General features: G+C 40.6%; 2 protein-coding genes and 1 pseudogene across 6 annotated transcripts; 2 read left to right on the forward strand and 1 right to left on the reverse strand.

The window, feature by feature from the left end:
* The first annotated feature begins 317 nt into the window (after window positions 1–317).
* On the forward strand, window positions 318–26064 carry LOC117252805 (uncharacterized). Of its 4 annotated transcripts, XM_033620003.2 has the most exons (11): window positions 7459–7737; window positions 12077–12706; window positions 12800–12836; window positions 15573–15646; window positions 15951–16031; window positions 16209–16268; window positions 16361–16450; window positions 16610–16708; window positions 20337–22224; window positions 23596–23718; window positions 23941–26063. In XM_033620003.2, exons 2-11 carry the CDS (start codon window positions 12137–12139, stop codon window positions 24237–24239), a joined length of 3321 nt encoding a protein of 1106 aa, XP_033475894.1. In that variant the 5' UTR covers window positions 7459–7737; window positions 12077–12136; the 3' UTR covers window positions 24240–26063. The 4 variants fall into 4 exon arrangements, with proteins under 4 accessions (XP_078026646.1, XP_033475893.1, XP_033475894.1 ...); XM_078170520.1 differs by lacking the exon at window positions 7459–7737 and adding an exon at window positions 318–527 and having other exon boundaries at window positions 12077–12836; window positions 23941–26064; XM_033620002.2 differs by lacking the exon at window positions 7459–7737 and adding an exon at window positions 7414–7452 and having other exon boundaries at window positions 12077–12836; window positions 23941–26064.
* LOC117251991 (zinc-binding protein A33-like) lies at window positions 524–2849 on the forward strand. The gene has a single exon (XM_033618608.2). It carries the CDS (start codon window positions 560–562, stop codon window positions 1982–1984), a length of 1425 nt encoding a protein of 474 aa, XP_033474499.2. The 5' UTR covers window positions 524–559; the 3' UTR covers window positions 1985–2849.
* LOC117251992 (UDP-glucuronosyltransferase 2A2-like) lies at window positions 2871–5448 on the reverse strand (annotated as a pseudogene). Its single transcript, XR_013491999.1, has 3 exons — window positions 5316–5448; window positions 4661–4700; window positions 2871–4475 (listed from the first exon to the last, which is right to left on the reverse strand). The product of XR_013491999.1 is annotated as a UDP-glucuronosyltransferase 2A2-like (transcript).
* Window positions 26065–26151: the final 87 nt, after the last annotated feature.

Consider the following 26151-nt stretch of genomic DNA (forward strand, 5'->3'; position numbering starts at 1 on the left):
TATAAATACTTTGAAATATAATAACTATTTCATATGAGCAGCTTTTATATTTGGTTTTGGGCAGTCATTGCTTTTGCTCTTATTTCTTCACAGTATCCACAATTGAGGTTTGTGTGCAGTCTATTGTGAGATCTTAGGCACCAATATATGCAATAATTAAGTCTGAATCACACATAAGATTACAATTCTTTTATTTATTTAGAGAAACAAAAGATAAGAATTCAGAATTTTATATTTATTTTATTTTGTTTTGTCTTGTCTTGGGGGAAAATGCTTAAACAAGGAAATTGTGTTGCTCCTATTAAACAGGAAAATATTGAACTCTGAAAACATCCTGACACCACCTGCTGGTGACTGAATGACATGGCAGCATTTCCTGCTGTTATGATCCACTTCGTGTCAAAGGTGGGTGAAACTGAAAGAAGATTTTCACATTCCTGATCAGAGCTGAGACGCCATTACAGGGAGTGAGATCTCTGCTGGAAAACACACAGTTGGAGTTTATTAAGTGGAGAGACTAAAAGCTGGTGAGTCCTGCTACTGAAAAATACATTTACAAATGGCTGAGAGAGCTGTTCTTGAAAGTTACCTGAGCTGCCATGTGTGTTCAGAGACTTTCAGAGATCCTGTGTCTCTGAACTGCAACCACAGCTTCTGTTCAAGCTGCCTGCAGAAATTCTGGGAACAAGCTGAAAACAAAAACTGTCCCATTTGTAAAAGAAAATCCTTGACAGATGAGCCAGCATTAAATTTTACACTGAAGGAACTGGCTGACTCCTTTGCTGGGAGACAGAACAATGATTCACCTGAGACAGAAAAAGAAAAGGAGAAAGAGGAGGTGGTGTGTGATAAACATCCAGACGTCTCTTATTGGTTCTGTGAGGATGAAGATAGAGCTGTGTGTCCTGTCTGTGAGTTTTCTCTCCACCACGGTCACAAGGTGGTTCCTATAGAAGAAGCAGTCAGTGAGCTGAAGGACCAGCTGAAATGTGACTTAAAGTCTCTGCAGGACAAGAGGGACAAATACAAACAAGTGGAGGAAACATACAATGAAGTGATTGAACACTCCAAGAAGCAGCTGTTGTCCACAGAGAGGCAGATCAGAGCAGAGTTCAACAAGCTCCAGCAGTTCCTGAAAGAGGAAGAGGAGTCCAGACTGGCAGCTCTGAGGGAGGAAGAGGAGCAGAAGGGAAAGACTCTCAGCAGAGAGATGAAGATGATTGAGGAGCAGATCTCCTCTCTGTCACACAGTATCTGTGCTGTTGAAGAAGAGCTGCAGAAACACAAGGTGCCATTCCTCAGCAGTTATAAAGCCACTCAGAGCAGAGCCAGAGTCCAGTGCTCACTGTCAGATCCACAGCTGGTCTCAGGAGCGCTGATAGATGTGGCCAAACACCTGGGCAACCTGTCCTTCAGAGTCTGGGAGAAGATGAAGGACAAGGTCCACTTCAGTCCTGTCATTCTGGACCCAAACACTGCATGCCCCTGTCTCTATCTGTCTGATGATCTGACCAGTGTGAGATGTGGAGACACAAGGCAGCAGCTTCCTGACAATCCAGAGAGACACACTAAGTATGCCACTGTTCTGGGCTCTGAGGGCTTCAGCTCAGGGAAACACAGCTGGGAGGTGGAGGTGGGAGACCATCCTGACTGGCTTTTGGGTTTGGCTAAAGAGTCAGCTGACAGGAAGGGAGAGATACTTGCCTCACCAAAAGATGGAATCTGGTGTTTAACACATAACAAAGGAGAATACTCTAATGGAGCTGGTGAGACTGTCACAGTGAAGAAGAGTCTCCAGAGGATCAGAGTCCAGCTGGACTATGACAGGGGAGAGGTGTCTTTCTACGACCCTGAAGACATGACTCACATCTGCACTCACAGAGACACTTTCACTGAGAAACTCTTCCCATTTTTTGAAATTGGTCCGACTGGTGATGCTAAAACTGCTGATATCAAAATGTGTCACACTGAGATTTCTCTGTGATGTTCAGACATGTTGGTGTTAGTGAAGACTTTACTCTGACTTCACTGTTTGTCTCGATGTCATTGGGATAATTAAAACAATACACAGTTAATCCAGAAAAATGTACTCAGTGTTCAAACTACATTACATCACCAGGTAATTAACTTTTATACATATACATTTATATATATTATAACTTATTTGCCTGGTTATTAGCATCTTGTGTTTAATCAGATCACAATATAACATACACTGTGTTCATTATACCCAGTACTTTGTTTCAAGTTGTTTGACTCTTTCTTTTATCGTCATCAGACATATTTAATTTTTCAGATTTCTGGAACTTCTAATGAGATATTTTCATGTTGATCATGTTGTATTTTCAGTTTTGTACAGTTTACACAGAGTCTCAGTGACTCAAAACATATTCTGGCTCTGATTGATGGTTATTATTTTATTCTTCAGCAGAACTGATTTGTTGTAAATACCTGTCTCCACTGTATGAAATGAATTGTGTGTAAATATTTTCTTTATCTTCATTTGTCTTTTTCATGCAACCCATTGTAAAAACATGTGGATATAAATCATTGTTTTAATCTGAAACTTGTTTTTGATTTATTTCTATTTTGTTTAGCCAAAATCTCAAGATAATAACTTGATGGTAATTGTCTTTAAAAGAAACAGATGTAGAGTATAAATTATGTTAAAATGAAGTGTAATCCACAAGAAAATGTGCCACCTCTTGCTGAAACTGTATCATACTGTCTGAAGACAAATTTTCAATCCAGAGCCAGATCCAAAGCTTTCAAATATTTTGGTTATCAGCATCTTGTTTTGAGGCATTGTGTACAAAAAACTCAACTGCTCAATAAAATACATAACAGAAGTACAAACAGGGCAACATGAGTCTCTGTATTAGTCCAGTTTTTCTTTCCTCCCACCAAACACTTTACTACACAAACATTTCACTGTTAAAATACAAAGCAGTGACATCATCATGACCGACACTAGCAACAGTGCGATCACATCAATGGAGTGGTACTGAATCCAGGACATCTTGTAGGAGTGGGTCTTTAAGTGAGCAGCTCCCTTGTGTCTCATGACAAACTGGATCCAGAACATGGCTCGGTCCAGAGGCTTCATGGGCTGGTCTCTGTGCAGCCTGGAGAGCTCCTGCATCTTCTCCCTGTAGGACGGCTCATAAAGCACCGCCTTCACCGCCTCCAGGAAGTTGTCTGTGTTCAGCGTGCCAATGTCCAGCACTTTGGCAACGCCCCTCACTGTCATCCTGAACAGGTTATCATCCTGGTCAAACATCAGAGGAAGGCCGACGATGGGAACTCCATGGTAGATGGCCTCTTGAAGTCCATTGGTGCCTCCGTGGGCCACAAACACTCTGGTCTTTGGGTGTCCTAAGAGGTCATTTTGGGGCAGCCAGTCCAGCAGCAAGGTGTTGTTGCCCAGGGTGGACGGTCTCTTCCCAGTATGTCTCCAGATGACCTTCTGAGGTAACTGAGCAAAAGCAGCAGCCACATGTTCTGCTATATCCTCAGGAAGAGTCCCCACTAAGGTCCCCAAGCTCATAATAATGACTCCATGCTCTGCAGAGCTCTGGACAAAGTCCTCCAGATGTTGAGGAAGTGGTTTAGAGCGTTTGCACTGAAACCCGCCCATGTAGACAACATTGGGCATGGTGGGACGAGGGAACTCAAAGGTAAAATCAGTTCTCATCAACCAAATATCTGCTGCCTGAACAAGATCATTATACTGGACGTCAGAACCAAAGTGACGGTGGACAAACGTTGTGTAGAGAGGCTCTTGGATTATCAGCTGGTTATTAAGCACTATTAAGGCATACAAAATATTTTTCAACTTTTGCCAAAAAGTCATCTTATCAGTCACTTCAGCACCTGGTATGGGAACATATGAGAGCGGTGAGGGGGCAACTGTGTAATGTCCGTCAGCAATAATCGTCCATCGTACATTGAAGACCAGAGGCAGACCCAACCGATGAGCCAGAAGAACCCCTCCACCGAAGCAGGGGTCAGTCAGAACAACATCCTACTTGGCCTCTTGGAAGAACTGCATCACTTCAGCATCCTCAAATATCTCTTGCATTTTATCAACCACAGATTTGTGAGTATGACGCATCACTGTCAAAAACTCCTCTCCAGCTTTAAAAAAAGCTGCAGTTGAATTATGGAAGTCACGCCGGAGCTGCACCATTTTTGTTGCTAACTGAGTCATGTTTTTCTCGTCAAATCCAATACTGATATCGAGGGTGACTGACTGGTAGTAATGAGACTCTGCTGCGATGTACCAGCTGGTTGTGGACCGGATTACTGTGATGTTGTGACCTCTGGAGTGGAGCTCTTGGATGAGGACCTTCATGTTGACCCAGTGGCTTCCATCCACAGGGAAGACGAGGACTTTCCCTCCATCAGCACTGGGAAGAGAGCAGAGCAGTGCTGCCAGTGTCACCAGTCTCAACTGGGTCATCTCTGAGGTGAAACTGGAAACATAAAATTGGATTGTGGGTCAGAATAGACAGTAAAGCATGCTGGTTTGCATACTGCAAAATCAGACACGATGTAGTAGAACATCCTGGTATTTTTGACATACTATGTATTGGGACATACAATACTACTTTCTGGCATTCTAATATTTTATGAGACAAACCATGTTAAAGGAACCCACTTCTGTATGTGCATGTACCTCAGCAACTCTTGTATTTCCTCTGCAGAGACATACAACAATAAAACATCAGTGTGGGCTTCTGTACATGTTGGGACACACGCAGTCTGAAGGGCTGAAGCGTTAAAGGGATAGTTCAGACTTTTTGAAGTGTGGTTGTGTGGGGTACTTATGCATAGTCAGTGTATTACGTACAGTAGATGTCAATCAAAATCCCCCAAGTTTGGAGAAGCACGCTGGAGTTCGACACAGAAGCAACTACTGCTGTGGTGGGGTCAGCAACAAAAGGTATTTTAGCCAGCTGAACAAAAGTCCAAGCAGTCCACCTAAAAAAAAAAATTAATAGTGATTTAAGCGTGCGACCAGCTGAGTTTTGTTGGTGACCCCCATCCACACAAGTACATTGATCAGCTTGCCTGTTGACACTCCCACCTGCTTCTCCAAACTGGTGGCGCACCATCCGACATCTTCTGCAGGTAATAAATACACTGACTAAGGATTAGTAACACACATAGCAAACCATACATCATACATCCCACTTCAGAGGTTTTAAACTATCCCTTTAAATGCTCATCAACAAACTCAGTTTACATTTTCTTGTTAATAAATTTCAGTGACAACATCTTGATTCAGTGACAATAGTTCATGTTGTACTTACAGTGGCCAGGTGTTGTTCAGTACACTGACAGTCTGTGCAGCGTTTGTCTCAGAGTTGGCAGCAGATCAGCACTTTTGGCTGCTGTGTGACTGCCAAGCCTTATGCTGACTGTTGTGCAACACGCTGGTCCAAGGCAAAGTTCACACAGTCGTTTAGAGGTCATTTTATCAGAGCAGAGGGAAGCTGTGACATTTCAGTGCATTTACAGTTTGACATAAGACTTTGAATGATATTTCCTGATGGTTGTGAGAGACGTGCTGTCAGGATGCAGAAGCTGCACGAAATCAAATAACTCAAAAGACTTTACAGTTTTCACCTCTTATTCCTCTGTGGGAGATAGATGTTAATCATGTGTTGTAACGTTTATAGAAAAAAAAAAGATACTAAACGACTTCTGTGCATGTCTACTTCTGATATTTTATCATTGTTTTTGTCTCTGTTAGTTTTATGCTTTGTGTGCGCTCCAGGAAGAGAAACTGCTACAAGAATGAATTATTTTCAGGGGTTTTATTGTGTCCTAGGTTTTACAAGCTGAAACCACAAGTTATTATTATAAGATATTTGTATTCATTAACAGTTTTAGGCTAAAGACATTCCACTCTCTTATTTTAATAGATCCACCTCAGTACTATCTTTGCATTGTCATATCGATAAAATTGAAACTACGTTTAGACACTGACAGAACATTTATGTCCATCCAGTCATTTTCATTGTGCAGGGCCAGGTCGCAGGGACAGCAGGCTGAGCAAGGAACATCCCTCTCCCCAACAGTGCTTTCCAGCTCCTCCTGAGGGGTTCCCAGGTTCGATGATAAATATAAATCCTCCAGCATGCTGTGTGTCTGCCCTGTGGCCTCCTACCAGTTGGACATGCCTGGAAAACCTCTCATAGGAGGCACCAACGAGGCATCCTTGTCAGATACCCAAACAACCCGGTGGTGGTCCTACTCCTAGCTCCCTCTGGACGTTCCCAGTTCACCCTCACGACGTTGTCTCTGCTGAGTTAACTCACATGTAGAATTATTTTGTCCTCCTTTGCATCTTTTGTTTAGGGAAATGGCCTTTGAAACCTGGAGCAACATCACTTTTCTTCTGCTTTATTTCAGATGCCTTTCACAGATATTTTAACCTTTGAACCCTGAATAAGTTATTTCTTTCAAAAACATGGGGAAAAGAGCAATGAGCAACTTGGTAAGAAATGTCCCACAAATTGCAAACAAATAAAAGATTTAGAATTTTTTATTATAATTTTAAGCACTTTTTCCAGGTCATTCCCTTGTTTGTTCTCTTTTTACCAATTTCTTTCAGAATTTTGGGGTCATTTCCTCTTTCGTTGCTCATTGCCTTCTGCCCATGTCTTTGAAAGAGATAAATCCAATTTGCTCTTGTATTAAAGGGTTAAATGTGCATGTAATACCTATTCATGTCAATGAAAAATTCATTCCTCTGTTCATTTTAATTGTAATTCTGGACTTTAACAGGACGTGTTTCAGCAAGATTTCTGCTCATGTTTAAAACTTTCTGCACATTCAAAACATATCCAACAAATCTTTCTTGAGAATAAAGTTGCAGTATTTTAAGAATAAGATTAAATATTACGAGTATAAACCCCTAATCTAAATAAACCATAATGTTGGTGCTCTACAGTTTGCACTGGTAATATGGTGGTGGTACCCCCCTTATAGCATCTGACAAACATATTTATGTAACGCAGCTGCTGATTGGGTAACACCTTTGACACACCTAAGAAACGAGAGAAAACGTACCTCAAAACATAAAACCGCTGCACACCTTTTCGAGGAAATGTCGTTTAATCAAAGTGGATATAATAAACTTACAACCAACTTTTAACTTTTGCAGTTTCCTTGCGTTTAACACGGAAACCGTAGCAAACGATGCACACCGTTTTCAGATTTCAGATTATTGCAATATTTTTTCCATTTAAACAAAGGATCTGTTTTTCTTCCACCACTGGTGGCATTGTTCTTTTTTTAAAATATAAAAATTCAGCAATATATTTTCAAAAAGTTTTTCAATCACTTCCGCCAGTTGAATATCTATTCTGTAAACATGGCGCTTTTATTCTGAAAAAATTAACCGGAAGTCGTATGTTAGCATCCACTGGGCAGAGCTTTGAGGTAAACAAACAAACGGCTGTTGCTTCCGATAATACGCCACACGTGCTCAGACATTTTACGTGACAGTTAGATGTATTTTATGCAGATAAACATTTTTTCAGCGTAGTAATTTCTTCGTCATTGTGAGACCTACGTTTGACTCCGGAATTTAACTACCAGTCACGCTAACAGCTAGCTAGTGTAGCTAGCTAAAGAACTGAAGAAATGGGACAGTACGCTGCAAAGCTAACTTACATTCGGTTGACATAACTACAACGATTTTGTTACAGTTGCTTATGCCCCACTGTGAGTATACATATGAAGTTATTTTGTGCATGTAACGAGATTCTATTCATAAGTAATTCTGTAAAGTTTGACTTTGGGTGATGTAGCTACAATGGTCGGTTCACCCAATTAACATTAACGTTATTTATTAACAAATTTCGTTGCTAATCCTCAACCTCACTTAATCTACGCGAGTTGTCTACAACAACATGTAAGGGGGCTACGTAATTTGTCTCATGTAAGATTAACTAGCGAACAGAACATTGCAGAAAGAGATTTTGTAGGTGATTTTTCCAGATGTGAATATGAGTAATGCTATCTTAAAATATGGAACATAAAACATAAAACCCACTGTGCATAACTTGGTACTTCAAGACTGAATTAACTAAAATTAGATCATGAGCGTTTTGTCAATTGGTTAAACTGACCTGTCAACAGCAAACTAACCCCTCTAAAATCAGTCAATTCCAGTGCTTATTTCAACCGCTCGGAGCGCCTGTTATGGGCAGCCCACTCTGACATCTCTCCACTTAGTGCATGTATAGGTCCAGTTTGTGCATGTGTGTGTTCGGACCTGTGTGTAATTGACAAACAGAGTGAAAAATTGAATTTCCCCTCGGGGATTAATAAAGTATATAAAAAAAAAAAACAAAGTGGGAAGAGTGCAACAAAAAGTGCACGTTTAAAAGTCTAAGTACAATAACAGTAAGGTATAAATAAGGTGCAGATCCAAAAGTCCATACCCATTGAGTGCACAGATGCCCACGTACAGTTTCACATGGTGTGTGTTTGGGATACAGGTCATAGGAAATTGCAGATTAAATAGTCAACTGAACCCATTAAGAAAAGCAATGTATTCAGACAGTTTTTGTGAATTTGATAGTACGATTGCTTTATTGAAAGTGCAGTAGCACCATTGCCAATAGTGGCATAGATAGTGGGCTAAAACTGTACATTAGTAGTTGAGGTAGCATGTTGAAAGTGTTTATATGTTGTATTGACTTAAAAGTTGGGAACTTAGTCATACCAAAAATGAGAAAAAAACAAACATTGGTCCACAGGGGGAGCCACAGTGATCGGTCGCATTTTAGCCATTTTTAAGCATTTTTCTTTTGTTATAGCGCCACCCAGTTGCCAATTAGAGTTAAATTTCTCCAGTCACCTTGAGGTGTCCTGTTCTACATATCTACCAAGTTTAGTAAAAACTGATATGGCGGTTAGGCCTAGATAAGAAATTAGCTCTCTAGCGCCCCCATTTTGTTTGATGGGGTCAATAATGGAGGGGTCCCCTCAGATTATGTGTGGTCATATGCCTACAAAGTTGCGTGGTGATGGGTGAAACCCTTGAGATGTTATACACCTTTATGTGATGAGCCACGCCCTCCGCAATATTCATTGCCTTATAGAAGCTCAGCTTTAGTAAGTTTTCCAACTTTTGCCAAGAGGGAACTTTAGATATTGGTCCCTAGATTATGTTCACCCAGTTTCATGCAGATCGCTCAAACTTCCTAGGAAGAGATCGATTTGAAGTGTTTTTCAAAAAATTCAAAATGGCAGAAAATCTCTTTCACCGGAAGTTATGGGTTCTTGAGGCAAATTTGTTCCTCATGAGGAGAGGCATCTCTGTGCAAAGTTTCATGTCTCTACGACATACGGGGCATGAGATATGCCCATTCAAAGTTTGCAATTTCAATGGGTTGCTATAGCGCCCCCCTTTGGCCAACTGATGTAATATTGCTTCATTGGCATCCTCCCATGACCCTCTACCACTGTGCCAAATTTCACATGGATTGACCAAGTCAGTGAGGAGAAAAACATGGAACAGACACACAGACAGAGTTTTCGTCATTATATAGTAAGATACGCACAATGCCATATGGATCAAAAGATAATCAAGTTAAGGGTTGGGTAAATTTCTTAATGTCCCATTATTGTACAAAATGTCCTGTAAGATATTTGTGATTCAGTTTTGTCAGTTGTTATTACTACTTTGCGTGGATGTTTGCTTTTCCCTGTGCAGAGTTTGACACTAAATATCTGTTGTCATATTCATCTGAAGAAGCATTCAAGTTTCTCTGTTCAATTAACATCTGGGTTGAAGACATGTATGTGCTTACAAGCATGATTTTAAAGGCCTCGCGACTGGTTTGGAAGCTAATTGTAGTCCAGTATGAAACTTACACAAGTGTGTGGTGTGAAAACTTTACACATCCAGTGCATATACACTTGGAGTGATTTGGAAGTAAAGTAAATTTGTGTATTTAGATATTATTGTCATTTTAAGACGTTTAAACTGGGTAATTGAATTTAAAAAGCTGTGGTAGTGGATTATTTTTATGTTTGTTAAAATATACAGTACAGGCCAAAAGTTCGGACACACCTTCTCATTCAATGCGTTTTCTTTATTTTCATGACTATTTACATTGTAGATTCTCACTGAAGGCATCAAAACTATGAATGAACACATGTGGAGTTATGTACTTAACAAAAAAAGGTGAAATAACTGAAAACATGTTTTATATTCTAGTTTCTTCAAAATAGCCACCCTTTGCTCTGATTACTGCTTTGCACACTCTTGGCATTCTCTCGATAAGCTTCAAGAGGTAGTCACCTGAAATGGTTTTCCAACAGTCTTGAAGGAGTTCCCAGAGGTGTTTAGCACTTGTTGGCCCCTTTGCCTTCACTCTGCGGTCCAGCTCACCCCAAACCATCTGGATTGGGTTCAGGTCTGGTGACTGTGGAGGCCAGGTCATCTGCCGCAGCACTCCATCACTCTCCTTCTTGGTCAAATAGCCCTTACACAGCCTGGAGGTGTGTTTGGGGTCATTGTCCTGTTGAAAAATAAATGATCGTCCAACTAAACGCAAACCGGATGGGATGGCATGTCGCTGCAGGACGCTGTGGTAGCCATGCTGGTTCAGTGTGCCTTCAATTTTGAATAAATCCCCAACAGTGTCACCAGCAAAACACCCCCACACCATCACACCTCCTCCTCCATGCTTCACAGTGGGAACCAGGCATGTGGAATCCATCCGTTCACCTTTTCTGCATCTCACAAAGACACGGCGGTTGGAACCAAAGATCTCAAATTTGGACTCATCAGACCAAAGCACAGATTTCCACTGGTCTAATGTCCATTCCTTGTGTTTCTTGGCCCAAACAAATCTCTTCTGCTTGTTGCCTCTCCTTAGCAGTGGTTTCCTAGCAGCTATTTGACCATGAAGGCCTGATTCGCGTAGTCTCCTCTTAACAGTTGTTCTAGAGATGGGTCTGCTGCTAGAACTCTGTGTGGCATTCATCTGGTCTCTGATCTGAGCTGCTGTTAACTTGCCATTTCTGAGGCTGGTGACTCGGATGAACTTATCCTCAGAAGCAGAGGTGACTCTTGGTCTTCCTTTCCTGGGTCGGTCCTCATGTGTGCCAGTTTCGTTGTAGCGCTTGATGGTTTTTGCGACTCCACTTGGGGACACATTTAAAGTTTTTGCAATTTTCCGGACTGACTGACCTTCATTTCTTAAAGTAATGATGGCCACTGGTTTTTCTTTAGTTAGCTGATTGGTTCTTGCCATAATATGAATTTTAACAGTTGTCCAATAGGGCTGTCGGCTGTGTATTAACCTGACTTCTGCACAACACAACTGATGGTCCCAACCCCATTGATAAAGCAAGAAATTCCACTAATTAACCCTGATAAGGCACACCTGTGAAGTGGAAACCATTTCAGGTGACTACCTCTTGAAGCTCATCGAGAGAATGCCAAGAGTGTGCAAAGCAGTAATCAGAGCAAAGGGTGGCTATTTTGAAGAAACTAGAATATAAAACATGTTTTCAGTTATTTCACCTTTTTTTGTTAAGTACATAACTCCACATGTGTTCATTCATAGTTTTGATGCCTTCAGTGAGAATCTACAATGTAAATAGTCATGAAAATAAAGAAAACGCATTGAATGAGAAGGTGTGTCCAAACTTTTGGCCTGTACTGTATGTTGAGTGGAATATCTTAGCATTTTAATTTGCATCCTCTATATATGTGACTTTTACCAAACATTACTCGATCTGAAACAATTTGTTGATCATTTGATTAGTTCATTGACATTAAATTAATCTGGTGATATACAGTTTACAGACCAAACTGTTAATTGATTAATCATAAAAATGATCAGCAGATTAATTGCAGCCCAAAATAGTACAGTAGTCCTGACAATCACTGGTGAAATGTAACCCATTTCACATTCTGTCACCTCAGCAACCTCAATGTGAAGACATTGCCTTACACAGTGAGCACGATGTCAGGACAGTGAAAGCAGATTTACAGTTGTGACTCTGATGATCACGTGTGCATGTTGTTTTGCTCTGCTAGGACCTGTCTCAAGGGAAACAAAAGACTGCAAGCAACAAACTTTGATGGTTATGGAGAATTATGGATAACCTGACAGCAAGTAAGAGCCACCTGCCTTGTCAGTCGTGGGCAGGACAGAATGGCTGGTCCACTGCCTCAACTCAAGGAGCACTTCTCAACCCACTGCCCAGCTCTCAGCATCTCAGCCTGGGCTCGTCATCTGACCAGAGACCCTCCTACGACCACATGCAAGAGTCCAATCAGAGCTGTTTGAACGACCTCAGCGCCTTATCGTCCAGAAACAACACTCATCACTCTGCTCTGTACAAAGCCTCTCACATGAGCAGCAATCAGGTGTCCACCACGCTCTTTGGTGATACTGCCATCCCATCTGCCTCTCACATTATATCCTTTGCCCAGCAAAGCCCTCACACGTCATCATTGCTGCTAACTTCAAACCAAGGAAAAAACATCCCCCCACCATCTCTACCCCAAACAAACCCTGCTCCACAGCCTTGTAGGCCCCAACATGTACCGCTTGTCTCGCCCAACAACCCTTACAAGGCATCATTTCAACCTCCATTAACCAATCAGGGTTTACCAAACGGACTTCAAGATCTGCCCATTAGTCTGCCATCATGTGGACAACGTGTAAGTACATCTCAAGCTACTTTTGAAGGAGGGAATGTGGAGTTAGCTGGTGTTGCTGGATACACTCATAGCCATGCCTCATCCACTCCTCAGGAGCAGCGTCAGTGGATGCCTTCATCACACTGCAGGGGTAAGCTTTACTGTAAATATACGCTGATCATTTTGTTTTGTATTGGTGGATGAAAAGCCTGCTCAGTGTGGTTGAACTTCTTGAGTTTGATTTATATTGACTTTCTGTCAATGGAGTCAGGTGGCTGTGATGGGGGGCAGCAACAAAACATATTTTAGCATTTTAGTATTTGACTTTCCAAACTGAACTAATGTGACGTCCACATTAGCGTAAGGGTTTGAATGTAACAACAAATGTAGAAAACTGTGTCAGGTCACGTGTGAAGGGCTTGGAAAAGGAACATTTTGGCCCAATCCCAATTCCTATCTTAATTCTCAAGCTCAACCCTCAATCTCACTAGCCCTCAAAACCAAGTGTTAAGGGCTATCTTGTGACTTTAAAATGGGACACCCCTCAAAGGCAAATACGTCTTAAGACTGTCGGGGGCAGCAATATGCCAAAACTCCGTCCAGTCTGTCAGTTCAAAGAAGAAGAAATATATGTCATCAGTAGTCGTCGATAAAAAGACGTGATGAGTTTTTTTTTCCAACACCTTATTTCAATTCTTGTACAAAACAAGCAGTGACAGACATGAACAGAACAAATATGCCAGGGTTAAGAGAAAAGAAAAAGAAATAAAATAAACAAATAAATAAATAAAAAAGTTCAGCAGCTCAAACAATTAAATTGTTGACATATTTTCAGTCTTTATAGCTTTGGAGTTTGTGGAGTGCTGAATGGTTTCTAAGTATTGCTGCATTTCATTCATAAAAATTTTGAACAAGGGTTTTCTGTTACAAAATTTTCTCTTATGAATATGGAATTTCACTAAGATAATAGATAGATTAATGATATAGAATTGTTTTTGTTTTGAAATGCTGACATCATAAAATCCAAACAGCACATCTTTGTACAGTAGTGAAAATAGAACATACATGTTGCAACGAATATATTCGACAAAATCTTCCCAAAAAGTGACAGTATAGGGGCAACAAAACAAATGTGCAGTTACCAAACAACAATCTTTGACAATGCCGTCTGCAGCTGTGCTGATTTCATATTGAAACAAAATGCTTGATCATTAGGGGAACAGTTGCCGTTGTGACTGAGAATTATGTTATGAATATGAACAGTTCACAAGTTACAAATTACTCACTCCCATAGTTTTTTGGAGCCTGCTTGCTTTTTGTAAACTTGTCTTCATTGGTGGCCCTGAAATGAATCAGGGCTTGTGTTTTGTGTGGTGGCCCTGAAATGGAACAGAGATATCAACATTTCTTTTATTTTTTTGGGCTACTTGTCAGATATTCGTTAAGTTATTAGTTCAGTTTTATGTAGTATTGCAAGTATTATCACAATGAATACTGTAGTCAACATCCAGCAGAACTGGTGAGGCTGTTTACACAGTCACACAAGTGTTATCTGGTGACTTTCATCCACATTAACGTTTCACTCTTTGTGTTATAAGTTGATATTCAACCAAATAACCTGCACCACAACAAGTCACCACATAATACGATCACTAACATTAACCTGCAGCTGTAACGTTACCAGCTGCAGACTCTACGGCTACAGGAGATGACACCGTCCGGTCATCTTACAAACATTTCACGTATATTAAAACAACTTAACAACTACATTATCACTGAGAAAAATGACTTTTGTAACTGAATGACAGCATACTCGGTTATCAGAGAACCGGGGTTATGTGCGGCGGGGCAGGCAAGCCGTCGCCCGCGACCAAAAATATGTGTGTTACGCTACAAAGAGGTCTATAGTCCATAAAATGACGTTAAACTAAGATAATGCAATGGTTATCATAATTTTAAAACAACTATTAACGAGGAAAATACTCACATTTATAACTCTGCTTCCTTGCGCTTGTCGCTGCCATCTTGCATTGACTGAATCGTCTGTACTCAGCTGGGTTCGGTTGAGCTCGGCGGATCATACGCAAAGGATTCTGGGATAGCACTTACTGCCAAGGGTGGTCCTGGAAAATCTTAAAAGTGAGGGCCATACAGCCCTTATTCATGACCCTCAACTCAACACTCTGAGAATCGGGACAGCACTAGCACTTCGCGGGAGCGCTGATTTTTGAGACTGAGGGTTAAGATAGGAATTGGGATTGGGCCTTTGATGATATACGTACCTTGACCAAAATTTAAATTTTCTGATTTTAAAACACAAGGAACACCACTGAAAATCTACAAAATTATGTAAAAACCTCAAAAACAAATAAGGATGGAGCCACCTATAAGTTAGGTGTAGCTAACAGGTAGAACTGTCGGACAAACACCAACACCTCATCATTCAAAAAACAAAAATACATAGTACAGAAAGTCAGTTGGTTGAAGGCTAAGTGTGTAGAATTTAGGAACATCTATTTGCAGAAATGGTAACCTATATGATATTCACAATTGACCCTTTGCTAAGCCCCGCCCCTTTGGGATGGTCCGACAAGCTGTCAGAGTAAACATGGAGCCCACACTGTAACTAACTGCACTCCCTGAAGAAATATTATCATATTTTTGGGAAACTGAAACAGTGATTCCAGAGAGAAGCAGACAGAGGGGTCTACAGTCTGTGTTTGAAGGATATATCCAGGATGTCAAACTAATTCAAGAGCAACAACAGGTTAAAAAGACAAAGATACAGTTCTGCAATCTCACTACTAAATGCCACTAAATCCTTTCACACTGAACCTTCGCCGCCAACCTTCTCTCATATTGTCTAACTTGCTTGTGTTTTCCTCAGGTGCTGTCAGTAAGTCTGTCCCTGATGCAGCTGCTCATCCTAACAAAGAGCCAGAGGGGAACATCAGTTCACTGGTGAGGAAATTAAGAGCACACCATCACATACAAAAATGTTGTATGGTATTTTTTAAAAAGATATCTTTACAAATAAAACTGAGATGTTGTAAATGTTTTTACATGTTTGATGACATCTAGTCATTTGTTCGAACAGAAGTTGATTGTACCCGCTGTAAGTCACTTTGAACAACAGCATCTACCAAATGAATGTAACCCATTTGCTATATGTGATAATGTGGACATTTCCAGTAGAGTTACAAAGCTGTGGGGTTTCATAGGAGGCCACATGCACCTTAATTTTTTAATTTTCTTCTGCTCTCAGGCCAGCAGGGAGGGTCAACGTTTGCTGCTTTTACAACACCGTGCACAACTACTTAAACAAGTGGCAGAGTTGGATAAAATTGTAAGTGTGTTGTGCAGTTTTTTATGTGAAGAGTGTCAACATTTCTTTAGATAGTTGTTACCTATTACACCTGTAAAATATGTATTACTTTTAATTGCAAATGGCTTAAATTCCTGTTAAGAATAGAGATTATTACACAGTTACACTCTATTGACTTCACTTTGTCCTCCAATGAAGCTGGAAACACTGCATCCAGGTGACAGCAGTAATGGGCAGTCTCAACACACAGCTGTTCAGGTACGTTCAGTTGTTTTTTTTAAATGCTGCAGTTTGACTGAATTTATACAAATGAAAAATATAATTTCATGTTTTTGTTCCTTCATTTTTAGTCTCATCCATCAATGGCTGATTCAGCTCAGTGTGAACAAACTAAGACAAGTGATGCACAGCGGGGTCAGCTTTCTGCAGGAAAGTCAAAGGTAGCTCCTCATCAAATTGTTTTCCACGCTCACATAACTGATCCTTTACTTTGTACATTTTCGGCTATTCATAAATGACAGTCAAGGTTCAACCCTGTGACTGTTATTTATTTATTTTTACTCCATGTCTTTTTTTCACTGTATGTTTTGTTTTTTCAGTCACATCTTTCAGCGAATTGTTCATCGTCTGCATCATATGATGAACACAGTGAGGACTGTGATAGGCCAGAGGATCCAATGTCAGCAACAGAATCACTGGTAGATACCTGCATTTTTTTTTATTTCATTTAATCATGAACAGAAAGTACAGGTTGGCTTTTAGGATTACTATTATCATCTTTTCAGAACAGTTTTACATTTCCTTGTGATATATTAAGGCATAGCCCACGCCCACAGTTACAGTTATGTAGTATGCACTATGACCATTAGTCCTCTGGGCGCCCCAAACTTATTGTATATAAGGGTCAGTAAGGCCTTGTGTCCACCAAAGTGCTTTTTCCCAGCTGAGAACAGCAGGTGCTCCTCAGGAAACGCAGCTGCAAGCATATGAGAATGCTTTGGAGGTGCAGCTCAGACACTTTATTTAGTGTCTGAGCTGTTAAAAGTTAAAAAAGTTAAGTTCGTGGTGTTGGTCCCTCCTTCACTGTTTAACACCTGGGTAAAAAGGGACAGTGGCGAGTGCGTCTTTTTACCCAAAATTGAAAGTTTTTTTTAACTCACAGCACTCAGAAAAACAACAAAACATGCAGTGCTGTGCTTAGCACAGAATAGACACTCAGTGTCTCATCACACTGCTGGTGTTTGTAGCATAGTGAAAATGCGCAACATTTCCATTGCAATTCGTTAAAAATACACTGGCAAACATTAGAGCTGAAACGATTTGTGGATTAATCAACTTGACAATGGGCAGAAAATAATCTGTACCTTTTTTCATATTCGATAATTGTTTAAATCAGGCCAACTTCTGATCGTTAAAAACATCTCCAAGGACTCCTTTCCCAAATAAATGATTAAAAAAACACACAACATGACAAAAAAGGAGAAAAAATAATCTTGGTTGTAAATACTGTCAGCTGTTTTTTGTTGTGATGACTTTCTGTAGTGCATGAAGCTCACTCCTTTTCCTTGGGAAATATTCTTTTGGCTTCTCAACACCTGTGTGCTTTGCGTTTCATTGTCTCTTAAAGTTTGAGGGGTTCAGCGCCTCATTTGACAGGATTTCACCACATCAAAACACCGTACTATTGGCTCAGCATCACTGACTGCCATTATCAGTCAGCATTGGATGAATCAGGGGTCATATCCCCTCCCCACATCCTTTGGAGGTTTTACTGATAACAAATAAAGTTATTTGTGTGTAATGAAATCAAATAATGTTAAAGTAATTCTTTACCTGCAGAATGACCATTTATTTATGAATTACTCACTACGTTACCCCCAATTTGTGAACAAAAGAACTTTCTGGCATGCCTCCACAAGCCCTTTTTAGACAGGAATTTTGCAAATTTGCAGGAAAGCCCAATCAGTCTTTTTTCAGCATTGGCAGTATAAAAACAAAATCGGGGAGTGCAGCAAAATGCCGCCTACCTTTGTTTATACAGAATGTAGGGGTGTGAAAAAATATCGATATGACAATATATCGCGATACTCAGCCGCCCAATATAATATCGATTTTTCAGCTCCTAATATCGTTTTTTTATTAAATTAATTATTCGTGTTTAATTTAGAGGCGCTGTGAATACAGTAGGACCTCCACTCCGATAGATGGCGCGGAAGAGCCACTGCTGCGCGGCGCAGCAGCATTGCTGTAGTAGAGGCAGTCATAGCGGCTGAGGTAAACAGAAGCCAGCATGGCTAACACCATTACAACGCCTCTGCAGTTCAAAGTGAACGTATGGGAACACTTTGGATTCCAAGTCAAAAAAGGGAGTAAAAGCAATGAGTTGGATAAAGAAAATGCCGTTTGCAAGCTTTGTCTCACTGCCGTGAAATATTGTGGGAACACAACAAACTTGAGAACTCATCTAACACTTTATTTTATGATTTCAATTGCAGTGTGTAACACCACATTTATTTTCAATACTTTTTCAGTGAAAAAGATTGGCATAAATTTGAACAATAAAATGCAACGGTTGTTTTGATTCAAATAGTTTTGACTCAATTTGTCCTCTGAATAATTAAAATCATCTGATATACATGCAACTTGTGTTATCATCTCTATTTTTAATTTAAACTATGTAGAATATCGCAATATATCATGATATCGTGATACTATCGTATCGTGACCCAAGTATCGTGATACGCATCGTATCGTGAAGTCCTTGCCAATACTCACCCCTAACAGAATGTGCCTTTTTCGGGGCAGTGGGGGGCGTGAGCAAGTAACAAAACGTGTAGCTCAACGTGTGACGTAAACAGTGGCGTGGGAGGGAAGCCGCAGCTAGTCAGTCCTTCGGTGATTCTCTCGTTGGCTCTCTCGTTCCTCACCGTTCCCGTCATCTGATGGTTAATGGCCTTTGTTTGCGAGGACAAGGAGGGCGCACAATTCCTTGTCTCCCCAGTTGCTCATCTTTACAGTGTCTGTAAGGTTTCCGTTTCCCTCTTGCTACTAGCTGCTCGCTAATTCCTGCTATCACCTGTTTCCTGTTTATCCACCGCCAGTGGCTTGCACGTGTGGCGTCATCAACAGCTCCTCCCACAAGTCTCCTCCCAATGCAGAAGGGCGCCTCGGTCTGTTTAAACTTAAAAGGTTCTGCCAATATGTCTACCCTACGAGGCAGAAAATTGGGCACCTCGGATCAACTCGCCAATCCAGCTCTGTGTGTCTAAACACTCGCAGCTTTTCGGCAAAATGGTCCAACATTCGCCAAAAAAAAATTCGCCAGTGTAAAAGGGGCTATGATGAATGAAGAATCCTAAAAAACACAGCAAAACTATCACAAAACATCCGCTGACACACACTGACGCAGCTTTTCGGCAAAATGGTCCAACATTCGCCAAAAAAAAAATTCGCCAGTGTAAAAGGGGCTATGGTGAATGAAGAATCCTAAAAAACACAGCAAAACTATCACAAAACATCCGCTGACACACACTACTTCACCCTTAAAATGACAATTTGTATATTAATTACTCACTGAGTGTAACATTAAATTCATGAAAAAACTTTCTGGCATGCCACGGTGAACGGAGAATCCAAAAAAGGTGAATATTCTTCATTGTTTAAAGTCAATGTGGAAAGTATTTAACAACAGCAAAACTCTATCAAAACATCTGTTTACAAACTTTCACACAACTTCTGCAGTATAATCCAGTTCTCATTCATCCAGTTGCATGCTCAGTACTTTCTAAACACATGCATTTTTGCTAAACCAGCATGATTTAGAACACATCAGTACAGACTGTCTCATGCACGGCCAAGTAGCATGCCTGGGCAAACATGTGCAATGGAACTCTGCTCAAAAACAGCTCATACACATGCATGTAATCAGGCACTCTTAGGGTGCACTACTTGTAGACAGAAGTATTTTAATTCATAAAGTTTTAGCGCATGCATGTGTAAGGGAAACACTGAGCTTACAACTTTAAACAATGGAGAATATTCCCTTTTTTTGGATTCTCCGTTCACCGTGGCATGCCAGTAAGATTTTTCCTGAATTTAATGTTACACTCAGTGAGTAATTAATATACAAATTGTCATTTTAAGGATGAAGTATTCTTTTAAATGCATCTTTTTTTTAAGCGGTGCTAAATTAGTATTAAGATATTTGTGTCTTTGAAATATTAAATGTTAGATCGATGATTTCTGCAATCACAGATTGTTAGTGACCTTATTTCCTCATATAATTGTCTTTCATCTTCATGTTCTTCTATTTTTTTTTTTTTGTAGAAAAAAGAAAATGCCTCAGCGGAGTCGGAGTATGACAGTGATCCTGATTACTTGCCCTACAGTGATCGTGAGTTCTCTGATTTTCTGTCTGACCATGATGGAGGCTCTTCAGATGAATCCAGTCACAGCAGGACTTCGACCCCTACAGACAAAAGACCGTCTGTGCCAGAAAAAAAGAGGGCTAAATTAGGAAGTTCTTTGTTGAAGGACAAAAGTGGCATTCCTCCAAAACAGATCCGTACAACTAAACCAAAGAAGAGGTCCTCTGAAGCTGTAGTGTTGCCAAGTTCAAATTCCAAAGGAAGACGTGTTTATGACAGGAGGAATTACTGTTTGTTTTGCGCTAAGCCAGTATGCAAAATGGCACGACATCTTGAGAGGATCCACAGTGACAAAACAGAAGTTGCAGCCGCTTTTCAGTATCCCCAAAGTTCCAGAGAGAGACAAAAGATATGGAACAGACTAATTAATCAAGGAAACTTTGCTCATAATAAAGATGTCATGGAATCTGGGAAAGGCCAACTTGTTGCCCGAAAAAGGCCGAGAAAGAGTCATAAAGCCGAAGACTTTCTTCATTGTCTTTACTGTCGAGGTCTTTTTGTGAGGAAAGCTCTGTCCAGACACATGAAGTCGTGCCCGGAGAAAGTGGAGAATGAAGATGAATCAGAGATAAGAAGAAGCCGTATTGCATCGCAGTGTGTGCTGGAAACTTTAGGAGACCTTGGGATAAGTGAAGGTTTTAAGAGCGTCCTGTCCCAGATGATATACGATGATGCGACACGAGCTGTCATGGAGGATGGGGTTATCTTGCAGTATGGTGAGTTCATGTTTGATCAGTACGGATCTGATCCAAAGAAACATGAATACATAAGACAAAACATTCGTCAGATAGCGAGACTTGTTCTCGAAGCTCAAAAGATAACCCCTCTGGAGAAACTGGAAGACTTCTTTCTCCCTTCAAACTTCCCACATGTGGTGTCTGCAGTGAACGTTCTGGCAGGCTACAATGCGGAAAACAAAACGTACAGTGTTCCTTCACTTGCCATCAAGCTGGGCTACCACCTACAGAAGACCTGTAGTATTGTCGAAGGTAATGCAGTGAAGTGCAACAATGCAAGTTTGGCAGAGTCTGCCCGCAACTTCCTCTCTGTTTACCAGCAAAATTGGAACAAGCTCATTTCTGGAGGTGCATTAACATCACTCAGAGAAGCAAAATTGAACAAGGAAAAGAAGGTGCCATTTGCTCAAGATGTAAAGCGCCTGAATTTTCACATGGAGAATGTTCATCTTCTGGCTGATGAAAAACTCAGAGACAGCCCTTCTGCAGAAAACTATGCTGCTCTGGCAAAGGTTGTGCTTGTTCGGACAATACTTTTCAACAGGAGAAGTGCCTTAGAGGTAGCGTCGATGCCGCTAACGGCTTTTATGTCACGGAAGAAGTCAAACTTGCACGATGGCATGGACGTATCTGTCTCAGATTTGGAAAAAACCATGTGTGGGTTCTTCACTAGAGTTGACATACGGGGAAAGTGTGGGAGAACGGTCCCTGTCTTACTGAAACCATCATTCGTGTCAGCTTTGGAGCTTCTCGTAAATGTGCGGGACACGTGTGGAGTACCCAGTAAGAACCCCTATCTGTTTGGACGACCACATGCGCTGTCTTTCTACAGATGGTCAGAATGCATCCAAACGTATGTCAAAGCATGTGGAGCTAAAAACCCTGAAGCGCTGAAATCCTCAAAGATCCCCAAGCATTACGCAACAATGCTACAGCTGATGAACCTGGATGACAATGAGGCCGACCAAATTTTAGGGCCTAATAATCAAGTCCGAAACCTGCGACAGGACAGCAGCACGCAGCTGAATGATGTTGAAATGGAATCTGATGGTAAGAATCTTTTTTTCCTTGTTATACAGTTTACAAGTGTAAATGCCAAAATGCCAAAGCCAGGGTTTTACATCATTTAGGAATAAATTAAGTTTAGTGTGAACAGCCATCATACTGTAAATCACAAAAGAATGTGATTTTAACCGGTATTTCGGCAGCTATACAGCTTCAAAGACACACTATGCAGAATTCTCCTAAAAAAACGATGTATAGACTTGTGCAAAAGTGATGCAAAAGTGATCCCTCTCAGTCTTAACTTATGACCCACTAGAAGTGTGTGGCGCAGTCTCTGCAGAGACTCTGCCCTTTGCCTGTATTTTCTTTATTTCTTCTAATTTTTTCAGTGTTTTGGATGTCTCTGGACTTTGCGAGCAGGTGAGTTTGGGACTTTGTATAAATGTAGCAACCAGATGCCAGACTGTAAGCAGTACGCATTGAAGAGGAAGCTGCAGAAATCACAGACACTGTGCTGAAAAAATGCAAATATAGTGAGGCTAATAGCCAAACACTATCTCAAATCTCAAAATATTGAAAAGAAAAATGCTTGGGGGAGGTAGAATAATTCATATTACAATAAAAGTTGAATGCGACTAAGTGCAAAGGAAACAGATTCAGCAAATACAAGGTGGCGTGCAGTCATGATGTACTGTCATTGCATAGGCCACTGCAAGCGCTCTTTTCTGGATGGCTTTTAACTCGCTAATTCACACACAGGACTGTTAGCAGAACTCCTCCAAGAGCACATAGCTTTTTCTGGGTTGTTTATGATGAAATAGAGTGGCTAACACCAAAATTGTGACAATTGCTCATTTTCGGAGAACTTGGCTTTCCCCTGCCTGGCTTAACACTGCTGTCTATGGCCATGTGTGAATCTGTCCTAAAACCACCCTAAACGTTCGTTTTCAAAGCCATGAAACTCACCGAGTGGTCAGTGGTGTTCGTTGATGTTCTGACATAAAAATCTGCATACCATTAATTTGGCACTTTATTTCTTATTTTGTGTTTTAATTTATCCCATTATTTAACTTCCATTACCTAAAGTCTTAGATTCTCTTTTGTTTCTTTTGTGTGTTTTTTAATACATATTAATTGAATTATTGGAGGGAGCTGAAGTCCCAAGGTTTTCAACGGTCATAACCGGTTTTGTAATCATATTTATGACAATAAATAACAAGTAAGTGGGTAGATATTAGTGCTGTGACCTGTTTTTATGTAATATGACACAAAATCTTGGCAAATTAACTTGTGTGGGGTGCTGTCCTGTGAGGCAGTTATTTCTCTGGCTTCTCTGCAGTAACGTGTAAGAAATGTGTGCATAGGTTGATGGGATATGTAAAAGAAGACTTGCTTTATTTTTTGTCTTAAATGCAGAGAGAGGACAACAAGCTGCAACATGGGATCTCAATGAGGATTCCGGTGCACGCTTTGGACTAGCAGATATTTTGCATGAACAAGCACATGGAGCAACGAGATCTGTCAAGTCAGACAACAAAGGTAGTAATGGCGATCATTAACAGACACTCTATCCTTTTCTTTTTTAATTGTGGGAAAGTTTGACTGAGATTTTCTTTGATAAGAAAAGGATCAGAGGGGTGTTGAGGCAAAGTATTTCCAAAGTATCTCCAAGAGTTTTTATTTATTGTCCACCCAATACAAAAAGTATGTCCATGATGACAATAAGACTAGTCTTAGTCTCATTTCTCTTTTAACCTACAGGCTTCCAGAATCAGGGAAAACATAAATGGGAGGAAGCAGAGGTTTGTGCTGTTGAGAGACACTTGATGCGTTTGATTCAAGAACACAAGTTGCCTCAGAAAAACGACTGCGTTCAGTGTCTTGAGGCTGAGCCAGAAGCACTGAAGACCCGGACATGGAAAGGTGTGAAGGACTACGTCCGAAACAGGATCACTGCCCTAAAAAGGCAAAGCAGAACTTCCCAAGCTACATCCTCAAACAGGAACTGGTCTGGTCAAGTGGAACCACAGCAGAGTACTGGACATTTTCAGCAGTTATAGATGGGATATTTTGTCCATGACAAAGTCTGTTGAGTCAATTTTCTTATCCCTCACCATTCTCTGGTCTTTCGGTTGTTCAGTCTCCATCTGCATCTCTTATGCAACATTGTGAGCATTTACATCCATTATGATGACCAAGAACAGATTGATAATTGCTCATATTTGTGGTTTATGGTTCGCAGTCTTTTCTGCAGCTGCCATCACTCTTACTTTGTATGATTATAGCATATCTGTCACTGTGGTTCTGTTTCATTTTATAAAGTGAATTTGGACAGAGATGGCTCATGCATACTGACGAATAATGTGTCTAATTAGCTGATGGCCAATTAGTATGTTTTTGGAGTTGTAGGTTAAACTTCTGTGACCATGTTATGTGGTATACTGTATTTTGTTATTCTCTTTTGTATACTGGCATACTGTGTTTTGTAGAACAACTTGCCACCAATAAAGTTCCGAGAATAATATTGTAGCAGTCTGAATTTTTAAAAAGAGTTACCAGTAGTTAACTCATGAAGTGTGGACACATGGTATTTCACTAATTGGTGCCACCCTATCAGGCCTACTGTATCTCTGACCCTGTAAGTATGAATGACAGTCATATAGGATAGGCAGTGGTGGTTCTGCCCCGGGGCCTCCTACTAGTGAATGATGCCCATGAGGCATCCGGAAACCACCTCAACTGACTCCTTTCGACACCAAGGAGCAGCGGCTCGACTCTAAGCTCCCTCCTCCAGTTGTCCAAGCTCCTTACCCTATCTCTAAGGCTGAGCCAGCCCCAATGCATCCTGGAGGTCACAGTGTGATGAAGCCAATCATCTGCAAAAAGCAGAGATGCAATCCCGAGTCCATACATATTGCAGAGAGGGATTACCTGGTGGAGGCCAACACCCACAGAGAACGTGTTTGACTTTATCTCAAATATGCAGAAGCAGCTCTCACTTTGGTCATACAAGGACCAGATGGCTCGTAGCAGCGATTCCGGTACCCTGTAATCCTGCAGTATACCCCACAAGACTCCCCGAGAGATGCGGTCATAAGCCGGCCTTCTCCAAGTTCACAAAACACATAGATTGGATGAGCAAACTCCGATGACCCCTCCAGCAGCCTCACAAGAGTAAAGAGCTGGTCCACAGCCAGGACTAAAACCGCATTGCATTATTAACATGTCAGCAGCATTTTAATGTTACTGTAGCTCATTATAGTGGAGCTAATTTACCATCTTATATATTTATGTCAAAGTAAATGTACATTATGTGTTGGGTATTTTTTAACAGTGTATTATTTTATAAACTCAGATTTTTCTGTGTAAAATCTTAAACTAAAAGTAACTATAGTTTTTAAATGGCCTAGCACCCCCATACTTATCTGAACTAATCATTCCATACGTTCCAACACGTGCTCTCCGCTCACAGAATGGTAACTACCTCACAGTCCCCAAAGTTAACAAAAAATCAGCAGGTGGTAGAGCATTTTCCCCCCGTGCCCCACTTCTGTGGACCCGGCTCCCCCAATCAGTAAGGGATGCAGAATCTGTTGACATCTTTAAATTGAGACTAAAAACCTACTTATTTTCCCAAGCATATGGTACAACTTGATTGCGCTTTTTTATTTATTTTAATTGTTTTTTTGTAAATAATTGTGCTTGTTTGTGAATTGTATTTTTTATTTGTAATTTGTATTTTTCTAATGTATTTTTTTTTTCAATGTGAACTGTAAAGTGTTTCGAGACCATGTTTATGGTGATTTTACACTTTGAATAAAGCTGAATTGAATTGAATTGAAATAACTAGTGGCGTAAAAGGTGCATCGAGTATTAATAATTATATTAAAAAATGTATTTGGATTGTCTTGATTGTATCCAACAACGCACACAGACAACAAATTATATGTAATTTAATAAAGAAACCCAGTA

The sequence above is a fragment of the Epinephelus lanceolatus genome, chromosome 9 (genome assembly GCF_041903045.1).
Source record: "Epinephelus lanceolatus isolate andai-2023 chromosome 9, ASM4190304v1, whole genome shotgun sequence".
Classification (NCBI taxonomy): domain Eukaryota; kingdom Metazoa; phylum Chordata; class Actinopteri; order Perciformes; family Serranidae; genus Epinephelus; species Epinephelus lanceolatus.